This window comes from Microchirus variegatus (assembly GCF_963457635.1).
Source record: "Microchirus variegatus genome assembly, chromosome: 2".
Taxonomy (NCBI): Eukaryota; Metazoa; Chordata; class Actinopteri; order Pleuronectiformes; family Soleidae; genus Microchirus; species Microchirus variegatus.
This window is the reverse complement of record NC_139803.1, coordinates 42,548,193-42,571,957: the sequence shown is the minus strand read 5'-3', so window position 1 is coordinate 42,571,957 and position 23,765 is coordinate 42,548,193. Positions and strand designations below refer to the sequence as shown.

Sequence of the window (23,765 nt, the reverse complement as noted above, 5' to 3'; positions counted from 1 at the left end):
CTGACGGTAATGGATGGGAGCGACGGCAGAGAGCAGGGACACCTGGCCACAGAGTCTCAGTCAGCACCGCCGCCTTGACACCTGTGATAAATGTACAAATGTACACACACACACACACACACACACACACACACACACACACACACACACACACACACACACACACACACCATGTGTGCAGCGCTACAGTGTGCTAGCTTTCTAACCGCTGTGCATCGTGGGTGTACTTTGTACCAATATCAGTTCAATTCAGTGTCTTGAACATCTCCCATGTTTACGTGCAAGAAACCAGAGATCACAGCTAACAGCGCTAACGTTAGCGCATGGCGCGTTTCCATGATGACTGACCGGAAAAAGACGCACGCGACGTCATGTTTACGTGCCGCGGCACCGGAGTCCAGGCGGCGTTTACCAGTTAGCTCCGTTAGCTCCTTTAGTGCCGTGTTTTTAAAGTTTAGCGTTAATTTAGAGTAGCGCTGGGCACGTTAACGCGATAACTGCGGTTAACGGCGTCAACGTTAACGCACGTCGCGCTTCCATGGCGACTGACCGGAAAAAGACGCGAGTGACGTCATGTTTACGTGACTCCGGATTGTTAAAATGAGTCTCTGAAGTAACGCTAAACTTTAAAAACAGAGGCAAACATACGCAGTTATTTGTTAGCGCTGCTCTTTTTCGTTTAATAAACGGGCCGCTCTAGTTGTAGGCGCGCTAACGGCGCTAAAGAAGCTAATGCAGCTTACGGAGCTAACTGGTAAACGGTGCCTGGACTCCGGTGTCGCGGCACGTAAACATGACGTCACGCACGACTTTTTTCCTGTCAGTTGCCATGGAAACGCGTCATGGGTTAACATTCCTTAGCGTTGACGCCGAACACTAAAAAAAACATAAAATTCAAGGACTTTTCAGGAGAAATTCCCTCAAAATTAAAGGACAGAATGTGCTGACATAGCTGAAGATGGGAGTTGCAACTCGTAAGGGCCGCTTCACCCACTCCACGTCCACTTTTATCCGGACAAGCGATTGTCAAAGAAACAGTCGGTGGCGTCGTAACAGACGAGGGAATCTTCGACCTAAACATCAACTCAACTTTCTTTCTCTTCTTCACAAAGTCCCGATAAAGGACTCCAGAGAGTTTTAAGAGCTGCCGTTCGCCTCGAACGCAATCAAAATCACTCCTCGCCGAGTCGTTGTGAGGAAGTTTAGATTGAAGCAATAAACTCGGAGGGGCCAACTGAAGGAAGCGTTGCGTCACGACAGCACAACTGAATAATAAAAAAAAAAAAAGGGAAGCAGTGCTTCCCCATTTCAAAGAGAAAGCAGTGGAATGTGGCTCAGGGTGTGTTAACCTCTGGGTGTGTGTGATTACAGCGCACGTGTGTGTGTGTGTGTGTGTGTGTGTGTGTGTGTGTGTGTGTGCACAAGGAGATAAAGTAATGGTACATGGTGTTTTCATGCATATGTATAGCGCTTGTAAAAGTGACGATCAAAGGGAAAAAATCATCAAAACAAAGCGAGAGACTGCGTTTTTATTAATTATCAGTAATAACCATCTGTGTGTGTGTGAATAAAGTGTATATATATATATATATATATATATATATATATATGTGTGTGTGTGTGTGTGTGTTCCTTTACATTTTCAAGGGCGATCATTAATTAATAGCGCAAATGTACGCAGTGTTTTATATGAAAAACAAAACTTACAAAACAAAATTAAAGGGATAGTTTAGGTGTTTGTATGAGGTTCCGGACTTTAGCCACTTAGCAAAAGGCTCAAACTACGGATCTTATTTTCAGCAGAAACAAGTAAGACTTGTGCTTTGGTCAGTCTTTGGTGGGGCTAGCAAAACCAAACCGTTAAAAACAGAAGCGTTCAATCCACGGCATCATCTGTGCAACTGTGTTTATACGCGACTTCTAGCAATAGCCGCCCAGCTAACTGTCGCCATACGAAAGACGACGTTTCATCGCGTCCAAACAGATTTATTTATCTTTAAACACAACACAAAATGCAAGAAGGAAAAAGCCGTGACCCAAAACCGCAACTGTGGGCCTTGGTGAACTGTCGCACCCATAACGGTTCGCTAGCTTTACGTAGCAGGCAAGCTAACTTTAAGCGATAACATGGCTTCTAGAAAAAGTTGTAGGTGTTAGGGGTTGCTATAACATTTGGTTTAAGCCAAACTTTAACACAAGAGGAATCTTTTGACTATTGGCCGGATATAAGCCCCGAAAAAATGTTATCCTCCTTTGAGGAAACACTTTTTATTTGAGCGTCTGTTTGTTGATCGTCCAGTACCAGACACAGTGTTGTTGTGCATATAAATGGAGATGTTCTGCAGACACGGGATTTGATCAAATCAGACTCTTTGTGTCTTTGTGCAAAAAAAAACAACACGCAATTAATTAATTCAATCAAAACATTGTCCCTAACACAGCGTGGGGGCTGCTTGAATTTTAATTTCCAATCTTTTTCTCCCGATCCCTCAGAGGGTCAGTGTTGTTATTACAACACTTTTAATGAAGTTATTAATCGACTTGACTGTTTCGATGAAGGCTGCCGTCCTCGTCCAAATCGCTTCCGGCTCACGCTGAGCTAATTAACTCCCAGAGTTTCCGTTATACTTTAGTGACCCCGCCCTCTTCTTCTACTGTTAACAAAAAATCCCCCCAAAAAACTTGTAAAAACCACAGGAAGTGAGTACATTTTGTAAAAAAGGGTTGATGTAGGACCTGTTGTCCTCATGGAGACCAAAAACCTGGTCCTCATGAGGACGCTAAGCTAAGATTTGAACTGTGGTTAGGTTTAGGTTAGGGATAAGGCTTGGTTTAGGTTGGACAAATGGAGTGGAAGTCAATGTAGAGCTGTTGTGGAGGGGGGGGGGGACCTTAAATCTGTTTACGCAGTCACATTACGGGGACAAAAACCTAGTCCACATCGTGCAATTTACTACATTTTAAGGTAAAGACGTGTTTTTAAAGTTAGACTGAGGTCAGGGATAGGTTAGGGTTTAAGGTTACCCTTACCCTTGGGTTAGCCCCGACATCAGGGTTAGGGTTTAAGGTTACCCTAACCCGAGGGTTAGCCCCAACATATGGGTAAGGGTTTAAGGTTACCCTAACCTAGGGTTAGCCCCAACATCAGGGTTAGAGTTTAAGGTTACCCTAACCCCAGGGTTAGCCCCAATATCAGGGTTAGGGTTTAAGGTTACCCTAACCCTTGGGTTAGCCCCACCGTTACGGTTAGGGTCTAAGGGTACCCCTAACATCAGGGTTAGTGTTAAAGGTTAGCCCCTACGTTAGGGTTTAAGGGTAGCCCCAACGTTAGGGTTAGCCCCAATGTTAGTCAATGCAATGTCCTATGAGGTGATGGAAACCTGTGTGTGTGTGTGTGTGTGTGTGTGTGTGTGTGTGTGTGTGTGTGTCTCCTACCTCGTTGCCGTACATCATGAGGTGGTGGGTGGTGATAAGGGCTTTGAAGACAACCACCCAGCTGGAGTTGGCCGTGCGCTCAAACAGCGTGTCTGCCAGCTGGGGAATGTTCACGTTCATCTCATTGGTGCAGTGGATCAGATCTGGCATAAAAAAGACAACAAAAAAAACAACAACACCCAATAAGAGAAAGAACAACAAAAGAGAAGCAGAGAAACCACCTTCGATAACAACAGCAACTAAAACTTCTCATGAAAGACGAGGAGAGGGGAAAACGTACTTGTACGGCATTGTTTTTCGAAGGTTCCAACTGGGTTTTATCCCAAGAGTTAAATCACTCAAGAATCAGCATTATAGTCAGATTATTATGTACGAATCAGCCAATTACTAGAAAGTATGAGGGATGTACGATAATGGGATAAAAACCGCGATACGGGATTCCAAGCAGGCCACATCACGGGTACTGCGCTCATCCCATTAAGCGCGTACTCAAAATGTACTCAAATGAGAGCTTTATTTTGAAAGGGGAGCCCTGATAGAATCTGACCAGACACCGGCACGTTTCCTCCGCCCGCCGTCTCCACTCTAGTGGAGATTGATTTCAGCGGATTCTACTCGGCTCCTCGGGCTCGTCGTAAAGATTCAGTGTCTTTAACGCGGATCCTCGAGCATCAACACAGACACGCACTGATCATTCACCGCAGATAACGAGGAGGGTTTTTCTTTCTTTACTTCACGTCTGTTCGGCCCAAAGAAGAAGCAGTCATTCTTGAAACGGTAGGAGTACGAATCTCACACACGACGACGCAGGTTTTTGTCGTTTTAAGGCACTTCCTGCCTGATGACGATGCCACGTTTTTGGCCCTCATTGACCACATGTATTTGCTTCCCGTCGGGTCACCTCGTCACCTCCATCCTTTTGTTTTGTTTCTCACCGCAGGACGTTATTCATTGGCGGCGGCTCGCGTAACTACGGCAACAACAGCCTCTCGTTATAGACGAGCGCAGGACTATGGAGCCAACTCGTATAGAGGTTCTTCCGTATCCGTGAAAACCGTGGCGTGGCGGGAGCTCGCGCTCATTCAATAAAGAAGCCTCGTCCTCGCTCCCACCTTCACTCACTTAGCGCATAATCGTCCGCCAGGCACTTGCTGACACACTCGCGCTTCATTCGTCCATTATTCTCACTCGTTCATTCTCGCACGGCACCTTTACTCGACTCAGAACGGCCACACTGAGCTGTGGAGTCAATACAAGCGAGTGTGGTACAGTAGATCAGGACTTTTCAGCTTAAATGTGAATATTTCCTGGTTTCTTTGCTCCGTACGACAAAGACATCGTCGACACTGAATCGTTTTAGTTTGTAGACAAAACAATACACGTGAGAACGTCATCATTTTCCAGGTTTGGTGACATTTTATGGGCCAAACAATGACAGATTTTTATGGACAGTTCGTGTTTTTATTGAGTGAACTTTTCTGAGATGTTCTTAAATAAATATAAACTAGTGCAGTGTCCGTAGGAAGTATGTATTTCTATAGCAGGAGCTGAAGAAGATGGTAATGCATGATGAGGATACGTAAAGGCTAACATAATACAAACACTGTGCAACATCATAAAGCACAACACAAATCAAATACGGCTTGTAAAGAGATTCCAGCGTGGCTGACAGTCACAAAACAGCTAGCGACGCTAATGCTAAAATTGTAGCCTCGCTAGCTTACCTTTGGGAACAGGTTCGCCCAAGATAGACGAAAAATAGTAGCATGTTAATGCTACATAAAAATGTGCTTGCGTATTGGTGAATGGACACCGACATTTCAGTCTAACGCCATGTTCTGCGGTGAACCCTGTGAAAATGTCTCACGCAGCTGCTGCTGCTGATGAGCCGCTGCGTGCCTGGTGTAGCGTGATAAATCCGTGAAAAGTTAAAATCCTCCAAAATATGTGAAAATCAAGGATGCACACCATCAGGCCATGCTCAACCCATATCCAAAGTCTTAGGGCGATCTGACTTAAGGTCAGCAAGATATGCCTGTCACAGACAGACACACAGATGCAACTTGATTTATAGATAGATGTAAAAATAAATAAATAAAGATCAGTTGAAGACGAGTTCAGTAAAGTCCATTCATAATCAATGGAGGATGAGTCCGATTGAAAGCTACAAGAAAGAGATAAAAATTTTAAAAAAGGAGCAGTGATCCAAGGATTCGAGGAGAGTAGTGAACGACAGAAGCGATAACGAGATGTGAGACATGAGCATCTCTTCATCCAGACAATTTGCTGGAATTCACACGCCTGTGTCTTCATATCTCTGAGCTGCAGCACAAGCCGAGCAATTACTTCAACCACAGACGGGGAAAATACATACGCTTCATTTCTAACAATCATTAACTGCAAGACTCCGACCAAAAGAAACGAGCTGGCTGTCGGCCAACGCCACGGAAGACACTGAAGTCCGGCCAACTTCTTTATTACACCATTTCCTCAAATAGAGGCCACGTTGTGGAGCAGGTAACGGGCCTTTGGTTGAGCTGAATCAGTTTGTTCCGCATGAAGCTTTAGTCTTCATGATGGTGCAGTTTGGTTTGGTACAGAACGGTATTGTTTTGAACGGTAATCTTTGAGTTTTCAAACTGTTGTTGATGATCATCAGGACAAAAATCGCATATACAGACAGGAAAACTTGGCCTGAACATGAGCAAAGCTAGCTAAGGACTAAAACTTTTGCGCTAGACGTGTTAGTAGCCAGTAACAACCATGTCTGTGGAGACTATCGTGACAGGTTATAAAAGGTCAAACTGTTGTTGTTCATCAGGACAAAAATCATGTATACAGACATGAAATCTCGGCCTGAACATGAGTAAAGCTAGCTAAGGACTAAAGATTTTGCGCTTGACGTGCTAGTAGCCAGTTGCAACCATGTCTGTGGAGCCTCTATACAATATATAACTGTTTTTGGCTGATAAAACTGCTAAAATGACTCAAGTGTACTTCAAACCTCTCAAAAAATAAACATATTAGTTTATTGGTTTAAAAAAAAAAAAGCATCTGTGCATTGACTTCACCTGAAAAATTGGTGCCAACACCCGTTTTATTCACACTGACCGCCAATAAATATGACAATAAAGCTCCCTTTAGAATAAAATAGAATAGAATATCTTTCATTGTCATTGCAAAGTACAACGAAATTGAGGTAGAAACCCTCACATCAGCGCAAAAAGGTACAAGAGACAACAGAATCCTTGAATTGCTAAGACAAAGCTAAATCGACGGCTGTATCTGTCAGGGGGGAAACTCGTCGTAATCTAGCATCAGCAGTTATGGTGTGGGAGTGACGGCTGTGTCAATGTGTAAAAGAATGACCTCACTCCCTTAACAGGGACTTTCTCTGTTCCTGTCTGATGTGAGGCCCATTGTTACAGGTCCCGCGTTGACCTCTGCGGCCTCTCGCCGAACCACAATAGACCGTAAGGACTTCCTGGTACCGAGGGACCGGCGCCGCGGACGAGATGCGAGGCTTTAGGGACCGTTAACAATTAACTGATACATATCAGTAACTGGTCATGAAGTGAAAGATACAAATAGACCGTCAGGTGACTCACTGTGAAGCGTCCAATGGGCTGTTTTGACACGGTTAAACGTAGCTAGCATGACGTTTAGAGCTGAAACAATTCATCAACGACTATTTTGATAATCGATTAATCAGTTTAAAGCTTTTTTTCATGATTTAAACGAGATTGCTGATCGTTTTAGCTTCTTAAATGTGAGTATTTTCTTTGTTTCTTTGCTCCACATAACAAAGAAATCATTAAAACTGAATCATTTTGGTTTGCGATCAAAAAACAAGACTTTCTAGAAAATCGTAATCTCCGGGTTTGACCAACGTTTTTTAAACGTTTTAAAAAATTTTAACATTCATGAACCAAACGATTCATCGAGTACGAATATAATCGTTAGTTGCCGCTCGAGTTACTACTTCAAACTCTCGTGGAAAGACCGTCTTTAGACTGGAAGGCCGTGGGTACGATTCTTGACCTCACGAGTCTACGTGGCGATGTGTCCTTGGTGAGGCAAGACCATGTAACCCCAGACCAGTAACAGACCATTTACTCGGCTTAAAACACTTAAGACTTTATGAAAACCTTTCAATACACAGGACTCGGTTCGGTTTTAGGGGCTTTTTTTTTTACCACATTCATGAACGGCGCCGCCGCACTAGCTGTCCAATGTACGATGGAAACGAAACGGGTCAACAGAGGACGTTCAAGGCTGCACCGTCGACCACTATATCCGCCGCGTGGAAATACGCCGTTAGCTCCAATTTGGGAAGCCCGTCAAGTACGAAAGACCCTCGTGTGGAGGATAAAGCGGCAGAAGACGGACGAAATCATTAGAAGAAGAATTAGAGCTTTGGGTGCCATTACGCTAGCCCCTCAGGACTTCCTGTGAGAAGCGCAGTCACGCGTTTGCGACGTCAGCTTCTCAGTACCGTGATTCCTAAACGGTTGAATAACTGCCAGATATCGAGAGTGAAAGTTATCGTGGGGTAAAAATGGGCAGAAGAACTCCCTCGTGGACAATTCCACGGCCATAAAACCAAAATAAATCCAGGCGGCCTGAACATCATGATGCTCTGAAGAGTCATAACGGAAAAGCTCGATCCTAAAAGTGCAAAACAAACATTTTCTGCACTTTCTTGTACAGTTGCTTTGTGTGAGGTCATCGAGTCAGCTGTACCAGTGAACACCTGCGATACTGAACTTGAGTTATTACCTGTGTGTGTGTGTGTGTGTGTGTGTGTGTGTGTGTGTGTGTGTGTGTGTGTGTGTGTGTGTGTGTGTGTGTGTGTGTGTGTGTGTGTGTGTGTTAGCGACAAAGAAAGCAGGTGGTCAGATCATGTAGAGGATGAACCAGAGGAGGAGGAGGGGAAGGTGTAGACAAATGACATCTGGCCCAGCTGGTTACCTGCAGTCTGTTGTCTACACTCGTCTCTTTTGCACACCTGCTACTGCGTAATAAACACACACAGACACACAAACACAGACGCACACAGTCTGTCTATCCACTCTTTTACCGTTCTTACTCTGCTCAGATTAGCAGACAAGTGCTCCGTTAGCTTCCTGGCTACGTATTCCACAGATATCGCCTCAGATATTTTGATGGATAACGTCGAAATTTGCCAATTCATGCACTACGTTGTTGCACAAATGCAAAAACAAGGAGACGACAAAGATATCCCTTTCCCAATGTTGAGTAGTGATCATATTAAACGTTTATCTTTGGGGGGGGGGGTTCCAAAACGCCGGTTCTGCAGATTCATGTAAAAAAAACGAAAAAAAACATCCCCTTACTCACGCCCTTGCTAGCAATCGATTTCTGAAAACGTGATGCAGAAATTGAGCGAAGGGAAATTTGCTTGAAGACATCAAACTGCTAAGCTCTATTAGCGTTGCAAAAATAAAGCAAATTTCAACTCTGTAAGCTGAGGAACCTCGGACTAACAGGCTAATAATTAGCTGGAAAAACGCAAGATCGTCTGAATCACAACATCGTCCGATGAAAAACACAGTTGTCAGGCTATAAAACTCATTCCTCATCCTTATATTTGTGAATTTTAAACCAAAAAAAGACACAAAAATAGTGATTCGGCTTCACAATTATCGCGGAAATGAAGCTAGTCGACGGGTATACACAAATAGTGCTCATAAACACAAACGTTTCCAAAACGCTCGTTATGCGGATTCTCGTAAAAAAGAAAAACCCGTTCCCTTACTCACGCTCTTACTAGCAATCGATTTCAGAAAACACAGAAATTGAGTGGGGGAACTGCTAAGCTCTATTAGCGTAGGATAAATAAAGCTAATTTCAACGACGTTAGCGGAGATGGTTAGCACATTAACGAAACCACGGATAAACAGGCTAATAATTATCTGGAAAAATTAGTGCCGTTAACGCATGACACGTTTCCATGACAACTGACCAGAAAAATGTGCATGACGTCATGTTTACGTGCCACGACACAACGGAGTCCAGGCACCGTTTACCAGTTAGCTCCATTAGCTGCAGTAGCTCCTTTTAGCGCCGTTAGCACCCCTACAATGGAACTGTAGCGTACCTGTGTATTGCGTATGTGTGCCTCTGCTACGTATTCCACAGATATCGCTTCGGATATTTTGATGGATAATGTCGAAATTTGCCAATTCGTGTAACTACGTTATTGCACAAATCCAAAAACAAGGAGACGACAAAGATATCGCTTTCCCAAAGTAGCTAATGAAGCTACTCGACAGATTCAGTTCTCAAAAGTTCCTTCGGGGGTTAAATCGGGACAATCTGCAGATCAACGCGTGAAGAAATGCACCAACAATTGCAAAAACTAGCCACGAGAATCTCTCAAAGACCTTTTATGAAATGTGTAAAAAAGCATGTTGGAACTTTCACCAAATCTGAAAAAATCCACAAAACTGTGAAATTCTTCTCTGCTCTCGTGGGAAATTTCTTTTTCCAGAGACTGACCTCACTACAGAACACCTTCTTTTTCTTTTTTTTAGCTCAGCTTCTCACTCAAGGACATTTCCTCAGGTGGACGCGGACTCGCGGACGTTGCCCGTTCCGTTTGAAGGACGGCGTTTTACAACAAACACCGGCCGTCCCGCGGGTTCCAAACGCTCGAACGTCGAGGTTTTAAAGAGTGAACGAGGGTGAAACCTGCACATGAACCGCTGATGAAAAGCCAGACGAGGGAAGGAAGGCGTGCAACCCCAATCTGTTAAAGATTAACGCTCTGTGGCATCAGCACCTTGTCGGGCATGTATTAGTAATCTCTGTGTCTCTGTTAAGGATTGCCGAATAGGGTTGGCCACAAAAGAGGATTCAATCAGTGCAGCGCTCCACCACGTCTTCTTCACCCTCTGAAATCCTCCTGACAGGAGGAGGCGAGAGGTGTTGAACAAATGGATAAAGACGCGTAAGCCTGCTTAATTTCACAAAGCTGCCTTGCTCTTCAATTTTAAGCTTTACCGGCACAGTGAGACAGCCTTTCCTCTTTCTGGAGTACATGAATATAAAAAAAACTGACAAAGACTTTTTGTAGTTTTTTGAACAGACTGGGGCTAAAAACTTTCCCGATACGATCTCTCTATCATTTGGTTCTCAAAGGTCTCTAAACGCTGCAGTACATATGCCAGGCCTGTATGTGGCACTGTAGCACTAACAGGACGACATGGATACACGGGCTAGAAACTTTCTCGAAAGAAAAAACCCAAAAGGTTTTCCACAAATACAGCATTTTTTTGACAAATTGTCTTTATACACAAAAAAACCTGCAGTATATATGCCAGGCCTGTAGGGGGCGGTGTAACAAAAGGAAAAAGGCGACGGAGTATGCACATAAAGCTTGCGCACCGTGTACGAACTCCAAAAGAAGAAGAAGAAAACAAACATGATGGCCGCAACCGCTAATGCAAAAAAGAAAAAGAGGGGCGGGGCTATGACATGATGGTTTTCCCAAAGTTGCGTAAATTAGTTTCGTACAAGAAAACGCAAAGGACGGCTTCGCGAGATCCTTTCGGTTAAGGACGAGTGTCAACCGAAGCTCGTGCTCAGAGTTCCCGGGTACGAAAACTATACGTTGAACATATATATATTTTTGAATGAAGTGCGTACGCCTCCGAAACACTAGGTGGCGATATGGCCCCGCTCATATTAAAATCTCAAGAATCTTCCGATAGCGATACCAGTCCGATTAAGTCTTTCTACGTCCTTTAAATTACGCAAGTTTATGAAGGAAGCTACAAAAGTTAGGGATTTGCGAAGTTTGGAACAGGAACGGAAACGGTTCACGTTTGGTCCATAAATAATAAATGTGTCGGAAAATGTCAAAAAATGTCGTCTATGTTTTGTCCACATTTGTACGATTTCTTTGTCGTACGGAGCAAAAGCAAAGCAGAAGCTGGAAACTGTACGCTCAAAATAGTCGATGATGCATTCGCCCTCATGTCGAGCACAATTACGCGTCTCTCTGCCATCTATAAACATCAAAATATTCAATTAAAGACTTAAATTTTTGTCTCTTTGTTGGTCCAAATCTGCACAGATGCACAAATTCAACTCCCAACTGCAACAATTTTCCTTTCCGGGGTCACGGAAACCCAGCAAATTCACCTTTAACGGGCATTGCGGGAATCCTTCTGCTACGTAAAAGCATCAACGACAGTAATAAAAATGGTGCTTCCAGTCACCACCAGGCAGAGACGCTTTCATGTTCTCTTGTTTTTAATCAGTTGGGTTCATTTGTGCTCCACTTGACTGATGCTGCGCCGGTGTTTTGTACGACTCCCGGAGCATTCAAATTGATTTGAGTGAAAGTGTAAGAGCAGCAGCAGCAGAACTGTGCTTCACCTTGGTAACCAGGCTGCATTTATTAGCCTCGATCAAATCTGTATTTTTATTCATGCTCGTGTCTCGTTCCTCCGTTGTCTGGTAACAAGAAGCAAAGTAGATATTATATATAGAGTCGGAGCAAAAATACAATATTTTTGAACGATTAAATCCATATTTTATTTGCAATTTGCGCATTCCGATTGTGCGCTTCGTCTTGGTTTGCTCCGTTCTAGGGCTGCAACTAACTATTATTTCCGTCAATGATTAGACTGTTGATTAGTTTTGCAGTGAATCGAGCAATAGTCAACGTTAATCCGTGTTTGTTTTTTACGGAGCACAGAAACAACAAAAATATTCAAATTTAAGAAGCAGAAACAGTCAGAAATCTTGTTTTAATCATGAAAAAAAATGCTTCAAACCGATTAATAATGGAGTAACTGTTTCAGCTCTACTGACTCCACAATATTTGATATGAAAATGCTGATTTGACAGGATATTTTTGCTCCTCCTGTGATTTGACAGGATATTTTTGCGCCTCCTGTGAGTTGACAGTATATTTTTGCGCCTCCTGTGATTTGACGGGATATTTTTGCGCCTCCTGTGACTTGACGGGATATTTTTGCGCCTCCTGTGACTTGACAGGATATTTTTTTGCGCCTCCTGTGATTTGACGGGATATTTTTGCGCCTCCTGTGACTTGAGAGGATATTTTTATGCCTCCTGTGATTTGACGGGATATTTTTGCGCCCCCTGTGAATTGTCAGGATATTTTTTTGCACCTCCTGTGATTTGACGGGATATTTTTGCGCCTCCTCTGACTTGACAGTATATTTTTGCACCTCCTGTGATTTGACGGGATATTTTTGCGCCTCCTGTGACTTGACAGGATATTTTTGCGCCTCCTCCGATTTGAAAAATGTATCAAAATTCCAATTCATTGTATTTAAAATGGATGGAACAAATCGATCGTGAGCTGCAGCCCTGAACTCAACCCTGTGCATTAAAGGGAGTTTCCCGAGCAGTGAAGCTGAGCTACTTTACAACAGGAAATTAAAAAAAAAGATCCCTGGCAGCAAGATCACAGTTGAGAATCTGCCAAAAGTGAGTTTTGGCATCAGCGTCTGAGTCTCACGGAGAGGAAAAGTCAAGATGAGTGCAGGCGGCAGGCGGCGAGGGAAGAAGAAGAATTAAGATGGAGAGAAGGGGGTAAAAAGAGTGAAGTTTGATCTATTAATAGAGCGGCTCTGGTTCTTGAGCTTTAATTCCACCCTTGAGGTTTGAAATAAGAAGTGGTGTCTTCTCTGTTTGGTGTCTCACAGACAAAGAAAGAGGTGGAATTTTGTCAAGTGAACAGGAAACAGGAGCTCTGAGCGGAACGTCGACCGATTTCTGTCAGGGTAAAAAAAAATAAAAACCACAGATCGTGACAGTGACGCACGAACACTGTTGAAGTCAGTCAAAGGCTCTGGAACACGGCTAAAAATAAATAAAAACAACAACAACGTCAGTGCTGGGGAACGAGGAACAGGAGCAGCGAGCGTTCCCAAACATTCGTGCACACGGAATACGCTTCATGTGTATTTATGTACAACTTTTACTTTTACTCCACTACATTTACTCACTAACTATCTTTGTGACTCATTGCGACGAAATCAAATCGTTCCTGTACCATGTTTTTGTAGTTTTTTTTTGTAACATAGTCGCCACATTTTGTAAAAAAGTTGATAGTCACTTTTTTAATACCACAATTTACACGTTAAAATGTCATGAATATGTCATTTGTTTGAGACGTTACTAATATGCGCCGGTAGCCTCTTTTTTAAAAAACATTTTACATTAGTGAAGTTTTTGCATCGCTAACGTCTTTGTAAGATGAGTAACATTTTGTTTCCTCTCCATCATTTTCGTCCATATTTGTTTACAGATATCAGATAATAGTTGCACGTTAAAGTCAACGTGTTGTGGTGATTGTTTTTAATACTTTTACTTTCAAAAACTTGACTAGAAACAAAACTTATTCAAGTTCGATTGCGTTTGGTAACATTTTCTTGACATTACAGCGTTTTGTAATGTTTTTTTGGTAACACGACAAATGTCCCTGTACCATATTTATGTAATGTTGTACAACGTCACTTTTTTAGGACCACAATTTACATTTTCCTAACTTAAAACGTCAAATATGTAATTTGTGACGTTTTACATTAGCAAAGTTTTGCATCGCTAACGTCTTTGTAAGATTAGTAACATTTTGTTTCCTCTCCATCATTCGTCCATATTTGTTAACCAATATGAAGCAAATGGTAACATTTAGAATATTCCCCAAATTTAAACTCTAAACCCTTTAACACCGAGCACATCGCGGACGACACGTTACCGTAATTACGCAATTTGTTTGTGCCGCCGGTGCGTCAAATTCAACGTGTTGTGGCGATTACAGTAAATTTAGCTCGCGCCGTTGCAGGAAGCTTGCGAATCAGCGCACAAAACGTGCAAAATCTGTTTTTCCTTTTCATTTTAAAGTTTTATTTTTAACATGCAGTAAATTGTAAATAACTGCCAGGATATTGAAAGTTAGGACATTTTCTGACCCTTTTATGGTTAAAATAAGCGGGAAAAAAAGTCTGGATGGACATATTGAGGCTTGGGTTGTTTAAGGGATTTTAAGGTACGATTAAGAAGCTAAAATCTACAATATTAAAGCAAGTTTTTGTTTGTTTTCTTACATTAATCTCAACAATATCATGAATTTTCGTACTCTGCAAAGTTAGTTTTTCTGGGACAAGGACAGACCGATTCACAGACTGCGAATGAACCCACTTTCCTCTCCAGACTCACGGTGAACACATGAATTCTCCCGGGTCTCCACTTCTACACACACACACACACACACAAAAACGCACACACAGGTCCTATCTCAGCCGTGCAGCCAGGGAGGGGCGTACCCCCGTGCGCCGTCCAGATAGCATTAGACCCCACCCACAATCCCTTAAGACACCGCCCACCCACGCGGCTCCACCCTGCAGCCGCCCGCCGTTATCGGGCGTCAGAATCGATGCACACTGGGACTCCTTCGTAGATCCTTAAATGGCCTTTAAAAAAAAAAAAAAAAACACAAAACAACTCATGGAGCTTTTTTCCAATTTTTCCTTCGTGGCGTTCAGTCGATGGCGGTTAATCACTCCCCTCTGTGTGTGTGTGTGTGTTTGTGTGTGTGTCGTCTAATGGGAGAGGAGGACGCAAAGGAAATCACTAACTGTGGCGAGGAATAAAGACTCGGGGAAAGAAATCTATTGTTGTGAAAGTGAAATTTCTATAGTCGACACTTTTTCTACGATATGACGCAGCGTAGCTTTTCCGCAGAGACTTTTCTCCGCTGTTCGAACCGTCTTCGCAGACGTACGTAACGTCGTGACGGCAGCTGCCATCTCCTCCCATCCCTGGTTGTGTTTTTTGGCCATATGTTGCGGGCCGCGGGGCTAACAACGCCTCTAACGCCGTCTGAGTCTCACACACATTCGCGCGCCGCCTCTGCACTGGAGTGGACTCGATAATCAATTCCCCTCCATCGCCTCCGGGCGGCTACCGCCACAGACGGAATGTAATTGTGAGGGAAATACTGTGTGTGGTGTGTGTGTGTATGAATAAATAACAAATAATAATGGATTAAACACACAACATCTTTCACGATGACAAACGGCGAGCAGGTGCGCGAGCAGACGCAGACACAATCCGACAATCGTTTGACCCTCCGTCGTTGACTTTTACGACGCTAGCGTAAACGGCGGCGAGTCCAAATCATGACGCTAAATTGTTCCGATCAGGCACTTATTTTCACCAGTGGTGCGTGAATGTCACGGCTGCCGGAGCAGCGGCGGCGGCGACCTCGAAGGCTCGCGCGCCGACAGACTCGTGCCAGGGTTGTCGCTCGGTTATTGGGTCTCTGAGATCAGCCTGCTGTCAGACAGTCACAGCTGCTGGCAGTGAATTTGTGCCAAAAGGGGGGGAAGAGAGAGGAGGAGGAAATGATGGCTGTTTGTAGAACGGCCTTACTGTGAGAGTCTGTGTTTGTGTGAACACGGCCTCTGCTGCTGATTCTGTGACGAATCGAGGTTAAAAAGAACAAAAAAAACAGAGGTTAACCTGGTTTTGAGGTCACAGTAGCTAACACACGGCTAACACAGGCGGACACTTGTCCGTCTACTCGCGATGGGAATCGAGAACCAGCGCTAATTAGTTGTTAACACAAAAACGCAAGGGTGGCATTTGGAGATCTTCCCACTCTGGGACTCGTCTGCAAAAAAAACACAGTTTCAGGAGGCAAAATGCCAAAAACGCCAGGAGGATGAAACACAGATACAGTAAAAGACTTATTCTTACATCCCCTAAATTGGTACCTGCTCCTCGTCAGTTAGCGCCCAACCAAACGTTGCATCATTTTCCAGACACCAGCGCAGGTTCCCTTTGCAAAGTGTCCGCCTGGGACAAACGCGACGCCTAAACGGTTTGCGAAATACGAAAAACGGACGACTGGATGCGTAAAAAAACGAGTGACGGCCACTTTGCTTCTTAATCTGACAACAAGGGAAAAACAGCATGCTAACAGGAGCGCGCTACATACAAATCACAATTACAGCTCTGCAAACGCGTGTATAAAATATCAAAATGGACAAACTGAATTTCTTAAGCCACCACTCAATCTACAAGTACAATCAAGTGTGGAACGCACCCTGAAAATGTACCATGATTGCGTTTCTTAAAAATCACAGAATTTAAGTTTTTTACTCGTCTTTTTTATCTTTTAACGTCTTACGATGGCAGACGCCGAATTTGAACTTTATCGGATCAAAGTCTCTGGGATTAAACGGCGAGATTAAAGCCTTCCGTGACCATTCCTGCCGTGATCGCTAACAGGATTCGGCATGCTTACCGAATCCTGCGATATCTCCAAAAATTCAAAAATTATGGACTGGCGATCTGTCCAGGGTACTTGTTGAACCACAGGATTGTCACGAAACGACCGTCCAATCGCAGACAACGTTTGTAACGTCAGCTTCTCACTATCTTAATTCCTAAACAATGAACGTTATCTTGGAAAATAGGAGGCAGAAGACAATTCTACAGCCATAAAATCTAAATAAATCCAGGTTAACCCTGGATTAGGGTTAGCCCTGTTGGGTATGGGTCTGGGTCTGGGTCTGGCCTCCTGGAGACTTTTTTTGTAGATCTGTCGTTATAGAAGGACGTCTGGTGACTGAACGGCTGTTAAACTAGCTGCTGCTACTACCGCTGTGCTCAGGGCTGGATCGGCTCGCTGGCTGCTTGACAAAGTAATGACAGACTGACTTGTTTACCGACTCACAAACTCTCCCACACTTTAGAGACAACACAACGAAACCTGACAGCTCGACAAGCCAGGATTTTTTTTTTTTTTACCTGCACGGTAAAAAACAACAACAACGTAACAATCAGGCGTTTATGCAATGCAGCACTGACTGGAAATTCCAGCGAGAAACGCCACCGAGGTCCTTGCTCCCCCCACATGAAAAAAAAAATAATCAATAATCCACAATGATTAAGCTCGACGTGGCGTATTGGCTGTAAAAGATCCGGCCAAGTTCACAGAGACAATGCATGACTTTAGTTGAACGTCAGCAGCAGCAGCAGCAGCAGCAGAGGCCTGAGAGGAAGGAGGAGGAGGAGGAGGTGACGGATGTGAGGCAGCTGAGCCGGAGCATCCATCAAACATCTGCAAGCTTTTCCCAGAAACAGAACTTCAGCACATTCTGGGCCACGGGCGCGTTTATCCGATCAGTGTTTCTGACACTTTCATCACGGCTCAGTGTAACTCCACCGACGTCTTCCGCAGCTAACATTGATCTTCTTTTTTTACTAATAAGCCGATAACTAAGAGTCGATGTTGATTTTTTTTTGGGCCCCTACATTGATCCGGTTAGTCGTTAACCAGTTATTGAACCACACTAATAAATAGTCCGTCTCTCCCGTCTATATCTTATGTAGGGCTGACTGATTTTATCGAAATCGCAATACAGCCACCCGCTCAATATCATTTTAGAAGAAAACATCTTTGTTTGTGCACAAATATCACAACAAGTCAATCATTTTAAATGACAACTAACGATAATTTTATTCATCCATTAAACTGTCGGCTATTTAGCCGTTTGGTCAGAAAACGTTTGAAAAATGCTGATCGTTGTTTCCCAAAAACCTAAAACCAATGGTGTTCTCATCAAATGTCTTGTTTTTGAGTTAAAATTTTGGTTGTTGTTTTTATCTGGACACTCGAGAATATTCACATTTAAGAAGCTACGAATCTCAGCTTCGCCAATGTTAGCAAAACCAGTCGATAGTGATGCCTCTACGTGGTATTTTTCTCATCAAATGTCTTGTTTTTAGTTTAAATTTTTCACACATTTAAGAAGCTGAAAATTCAGAAAAGGTCTGGCCGATTATTCGATTCTAACAGTTGGCAATTAGATCACCGCGTTCCATTTGAGAAAATCGGCCACGCAAACAAATCGCAGATTCACCAATGTTAGCAATACCAGATGATAACGATGCCTCTACGTGGTATTTTACGCACCGAAACAATATAGCAACGCGTCTTTGTTAAAATACGTTAAACAAATAAAACGGTACCATGTGTACGACTGAACAGAAGTGCTACTAACTGCACAAGAAACGGCGTTAGCTGATCGTTGTTTCCCAAACCTAAAACCAATGGTTTTTCTCATCAATTGTCTTGTTTTTAGCTTAATTTTTTGTTGTTGTTTTTGTTGTTATAAGAAACTCGAAAATATTCACATTTAAGAAGCTGAAAAATCAGAAAAGGTCTGGCCGATTAATCGATTAGAACGGTTGTCAATTAGTTTATCGCATTCCGTCCGAGAGAATCGGCCACGCAAACGAATCTCAGCTTCGCCAATGTTAGCGATACCAGACTATTTTGCGCACCGAAACAATATAACACGTCTACGTTAAAATACGTTAAACAAATAAAACGGTACCGTGTGTACGACTGAACAGAAGTGCTACGAACTGCACAAGAAACTGCGTTAGCTGATCGTTGTTTCCCCAAACCTAAAACCAATTGTGTTCTCATCAAATGTCTTAATTTTAGCTTAATTTTTTTTGTTGTTTTTGTTGTTATAAGAAACTCGAAAAATATTCACATTTAAGAAGCTGAAAATTCAGAAAAGGTCTGGCCGAATAATCGCTATAACAGTTGGCAATTAGTTCACCGCGTCGCATTTGAAAAAATCGGCCACGCAAACGAATCTCAGCTTCGCCAATGTTAGCAATACAAAGTCGATAGCGATGCCGATATGTGGTATTTTGCGCACCGTAACAATATAGCAAAGCATATATGTTAAAATACGATAAAGGAATACAACGGTACCATGTGTGCTACTAGCTGTACAAGAAACAGCGTTTAGTACAGGTTGCTCCGACTTTCCGAAAACGGAAATCCGAGTTCCGGCTACACATGGAACGCACTGTAATTTAGTCATCGGTTAATAACTAACCATGTCGGCACTTCAGTTCAACTATATACAGGATTCTCAATGAGAATAATGTGTAAACTAAACATTAAGTAATCAACATTTGAAAAGAAAATTTGAATTTTAGCAACATTTATCAAGACTAAAAAGCATCATTTGTAAGGATTTGGCTAATTCTACCTCTACCCCTCGATGACACAGTGCAAAAACACGCAGAATTATCCGGCGCTTTACAAGAAAATGCCAAAATCAACCTCGAGGAACGTCTCTGCTTTTGCTGATTGTGCTCCAGAACTCCTGGACGCACCTGCATGTGTCGTGTGAGGAATGTGCCGACCAAAATAAAAGCCACAGAAGCTGCCTCAGGAGAAAATATCATGCTGCATGTGCGATTGTTCTCACAAACACCATCTGGGAGCTTTTACAGTGCACCGTCTACCGTCTTTAAAACAACAAAAAAAAACAAAAAAACAGGAGGGCACAGAATGTACTTCCCAAGGCTGAAAACTCAATCAAAGACGTTGCTTTTGTCACACGTTTCCGTCATTTCCTGTCTCTACGTCCAAAGAAAAACCTGCTGGAGGAGTTTTGTCACCGAGTCAGAATGATATTGACGTCACGTGAATGAATGAATGGTCAGGTTATCAGCGGGTGGAGAGTGGAAAAATGTGCTTTTCTTAGTTTCTGTTTCATAACAACTTGTATTAGCATGTCAATAAACAGAATTATCTTCAGGCAATTAGCACATTAGCAAGACCAAAACCAGTCAAAGACGTCCTGCCTTGGTCTCAACCCCCAAAACTCTAGTCTTGGTCTTCATGAATGTGTCTGGGACATAGCAATGTTAGCATTAATCGCCTTTTTTTTTACACGCAAAAGAGAAAAATTTTAATAAATCGATATTTGCTCGAGGACATTTTGCAATATAATTGGATATTTTAGCTCTTAGCCAATTTGGCCCGCGCACTTCTCATTAGCTTAACTCCGTTTGACCGTTGGCGACGTCTAGAACATTCAAAATGTTGCGGAAAGCAGAGAATCGGAGCATTACGTCCATATACTTGTATATTACGGGAGAACCTCAGGACTTCCATGGTACAACCATCCAATCGCAGATGAGATTCCCCAGCGTTTGTGACGTTAGCTTCTCAGTACCATCATTCCTAAACGGTTGAAAAACTGCCAGATATTAAAAGTGAAAGTAAACTTGGGGGAAAAAGGGGCAGAAGAACTTACTAAGTTACAATTCTATAGCCTACAAAATCAAAGTAAAACGATGATAAATGATGTAAACGATCATTTTAAACGTTTTAATCCCAGCAAAAGCACAGATTAGACGATCCAGTCCAGACGCAGGACCACGCAAAACGACTTCAGGGAGGGGATTCCGGGGACTTGGAATCTCACAGAAACTCGCGTGAATTTAACGCTAACTTCGGAACGTGAACAGCCATGAATGCGGACTGTCGTCAGTTAGTAGCTGTTGTAGTAGTAACATCTGTAGTAGATGTTTTTGTGCTGAGAAACTCATTGGTTTTTCGTAAAATGGTTGTAAAACATCAAACGCGATTAAGGCTACGTCTTGACGGAAACGGCAAAAGTTCCCACGTAAAGACGGCATCCTACGTCCACACGGAAACCCCCCCTTCCCCGAAACGACTCAAAACGCTGTAGTACATACACCAGGACAGTAGGTTGCGCTTCTACGTATTTGTTTTTGCATATTCGCCGTCTACATGGAAATCCGAGTTCCAACTACAAATGGAACGCACCGAAAGCACAGATTAGTAAAAAAATGACTTAAGGGAGGAGATTCCCGGGGATTTGGAATCTCACAGAAACTCACGTGATTAACGCTAACTTCGTAACGTTAACAGATATACGGAGGCGGATTGTCGTCAGTTAGTAACTGTTGTTGTTTTGTGCTGAGAAACTTGTTGGTTACTCGTAAAATGGTCGGAAAAAATATCAAACGCGATTAAGGCTACGTCGGAAACGGCAAAAGTTCCCCCGTAAAGACGGCATCCTACGTCCACACGGAACCCCCCCCCCCACCTCCCCCCGAAATTACTCAAAACCCTCTTTTGTTTACGTATTTGTTCACGTTTCGTCAAAACGACTTCAGGGAGGAGATTCCGGGGATTTGGAATCTCGCGTGACTTAACGCTAACTTCAGAACTTTAACAGACACGGAGGCGGACTGTCGTCAGTAGCTGTTGTTGGTTTGTGCTGAGAAAATATCAAACGCTAATCGCGCTAAGGCTACATCTTGACGGAAACGGGAAAAGTTCCCCCGTAAAAGACTCGACGTCGACTCAAAACGCTGTAGTACATACGCCAGGACAGTATGTTGCGCTGTAACGCCGAAAAACTGTTTTGTTTACGTATTTCTTTGCGTATTTGCCGTCTACACGGAGATCCATTCACCTCAACGCGTTGACGTTCAAATTGCGCCAGTTAACCCACAGGATAACCTGCACAAATTAGCCGAAAATTTGAAGGTACGATAACCCCGCGATTATCGGACAACGAGACCAAAAACGTGGATCGATTATCGATCTGATCTAGCGTGGGGGCGGGGCTTAGTGTGACAGAGCTGCTACACAAATCTCTGCCAGAGAAAGAGAGAGAAAATAAATCTTTCAAGCTGTTCAAACCCCTCGGGCCTGTGCAATCTTCCCACTGTCTTGTTCTCAGTGTTAGTGTGAAGGACCAGATCGAGCACAGAGGAACAATACATCATGTCTGCACACACACACACACACACACACACACACACACACACACACACACACACACACACACACACACACACAGTTGTACTCACAGTCCAGGTGTTTCTTCTTGGGTCCACTGACTTCATGTGTGGTGGCTTTGCACACAGCTTTGCTGATGGCCGAGCCGGTCATGCTGTGCTGTGCTGCGGCGATCCTGTCTGTGATGGACTGGCCTGACATCTTCTCACTTATCTATTATTATCTCTCTCTTGCACTCTCTCTCTGCGTCTTATTTGCTTCTCCTACAAACAAACAAACAAAAACGACAACGAAAACGCACAAATAACGATCCGATCAATGGATCGACTCCCCGCGGGACACAAGTCAACGTGACTTCACTGTCAAGTGCAGGTGAAAAGGGTTCAGTGATCAGACCCAGTGTTTGGGTCCAGGTTTCGTAGAAAAACAGGCGTAATGTCACTGGAAAAGAGAGGGGGGAAAATCTGCAGGTGTGAGGGTTTCTCCAGCTGGTGACTTCTGTTCCAAAAAGAGAAAAAAAATATGAAATTTGGGCCTATATTTGTTTGTTTTAGTGACTTAAATCAATATTGCTGGATTTCAATTATTCGATTATTCTTAATTGTGAACACCGGATATACAAAACACAATCAACAGCTGTGCTACCAACAAAAGTATCGTTTCCAAATCGCGATTAAAATCGCCTAATTTTGCGATTAAGCTAATTTTGACACGAAGCAGTAACTTTAACGATAAAATGTTGAGCTAAAGCCAGTTAACATCGTTAATTAAAAATCGCAACGATGGCAACACGGGCTAATCGCAATTCGATTTTTACCCAATTCCGATGTGCGATTTTAACGGTTTTGGCACTAGTTCGTCTCCACTAACTACCTACCTAGCAAACATAAAAGTACTACGACTAACGTGAGCTAAGTCTGTGTTAGCTAATGATTCCGTTGCAGCGCTGGAACCAGGAAATCGTCCCGCTGTGGAATCTGTAAACACTGGAGACTCGAACTTTCTGGCCATAAATAAACATAGCTAACTAGTTTTTGTTTTGTTTTTTTAAAAAACGCGGATGATTTGTTTTAAAATGTCACCAGCAAAAATGGGGGGGGGGGGGGAATAGTCCAAAAACTGGTATTAAATGATAATCCGTGTGTGAAATCACAGCTTGGGAGAAGAGCAACAACAATCTCGACAATCCACACAGAAAAAAAAGAGAAAAGGTTCCGAGTTCCGCCTCCACGTCAACTTGTTAGCCTGTTAGCTTAGCGGTCACTGGCGGCTCAGGAAAGTGTGCGTTAAAGCCGACGTCGGACGTAAAAAGTCACCAAAAACGGACAAGGACATTGTTCGGAGGTGACACCGGGGTGGTGGGTGACTGACAGCCGGGACAGGTGCACTTTCTTCCGGGTGTGTTAGCTAGCGGGGGTATGCTAACACAGCGAGCGAGCGGGGCTGGGAGGGAGGCGGGCGGGCGGAGAGCGGGCGAGCAGCGGCGGTGCGAGCGAGGACAAGCGCCCCGCCGACGGAACCACTAAGTTTAAGTGGGGGGGGGGGGGGGTGACAATTCCCTCCGCTCCGTAGTTTCCTCTCGCGGTGCTCGGGCTCAGTTGGTGCTGTCCTGCGGCTCCTGGCTCCACACAAGTGTTCCGTTTATAGTACCCCTTTTCTCTCTCTC

The 23,765-nt window shown here is 43.5% G+C and overlaps 1 protein-coding gene across 2 annotated transcripts in view; it reads right to left on the bottom strand.

Moving 5' to 3' along the window:
• The window catches only part of LOC310940064 (phosphatidylinositol-binding clathrin assembly protein), a 77,714-nt gene extending 54,695 nt beyond the window's left edge, over positions 1–23,019 (bottom strand). For both annotated transcript variants that reach the window (XM_083904983.1, XM_083904984.1), the window contains exons 1-2: positions 22,171–23,019; positions 3,436–3,578 (exon numbers count right to left, since the gene is read on the bottom strand). In XM_083904983.1, the coding sequence (XP_083761109.1) occupies positions 3,436–3,578; positions 22,171–22,300 (273 nt within the window). In that variant the 5' untranslated portion in view covers positions 22,301–23,019. The remainder of the gene's footprint in view (positions 1–3,435; positions 3,579–22,170) is intronic.
• Between the last annotated feature and the right edge of the window lie 746 nt (positions 23,020–23,765).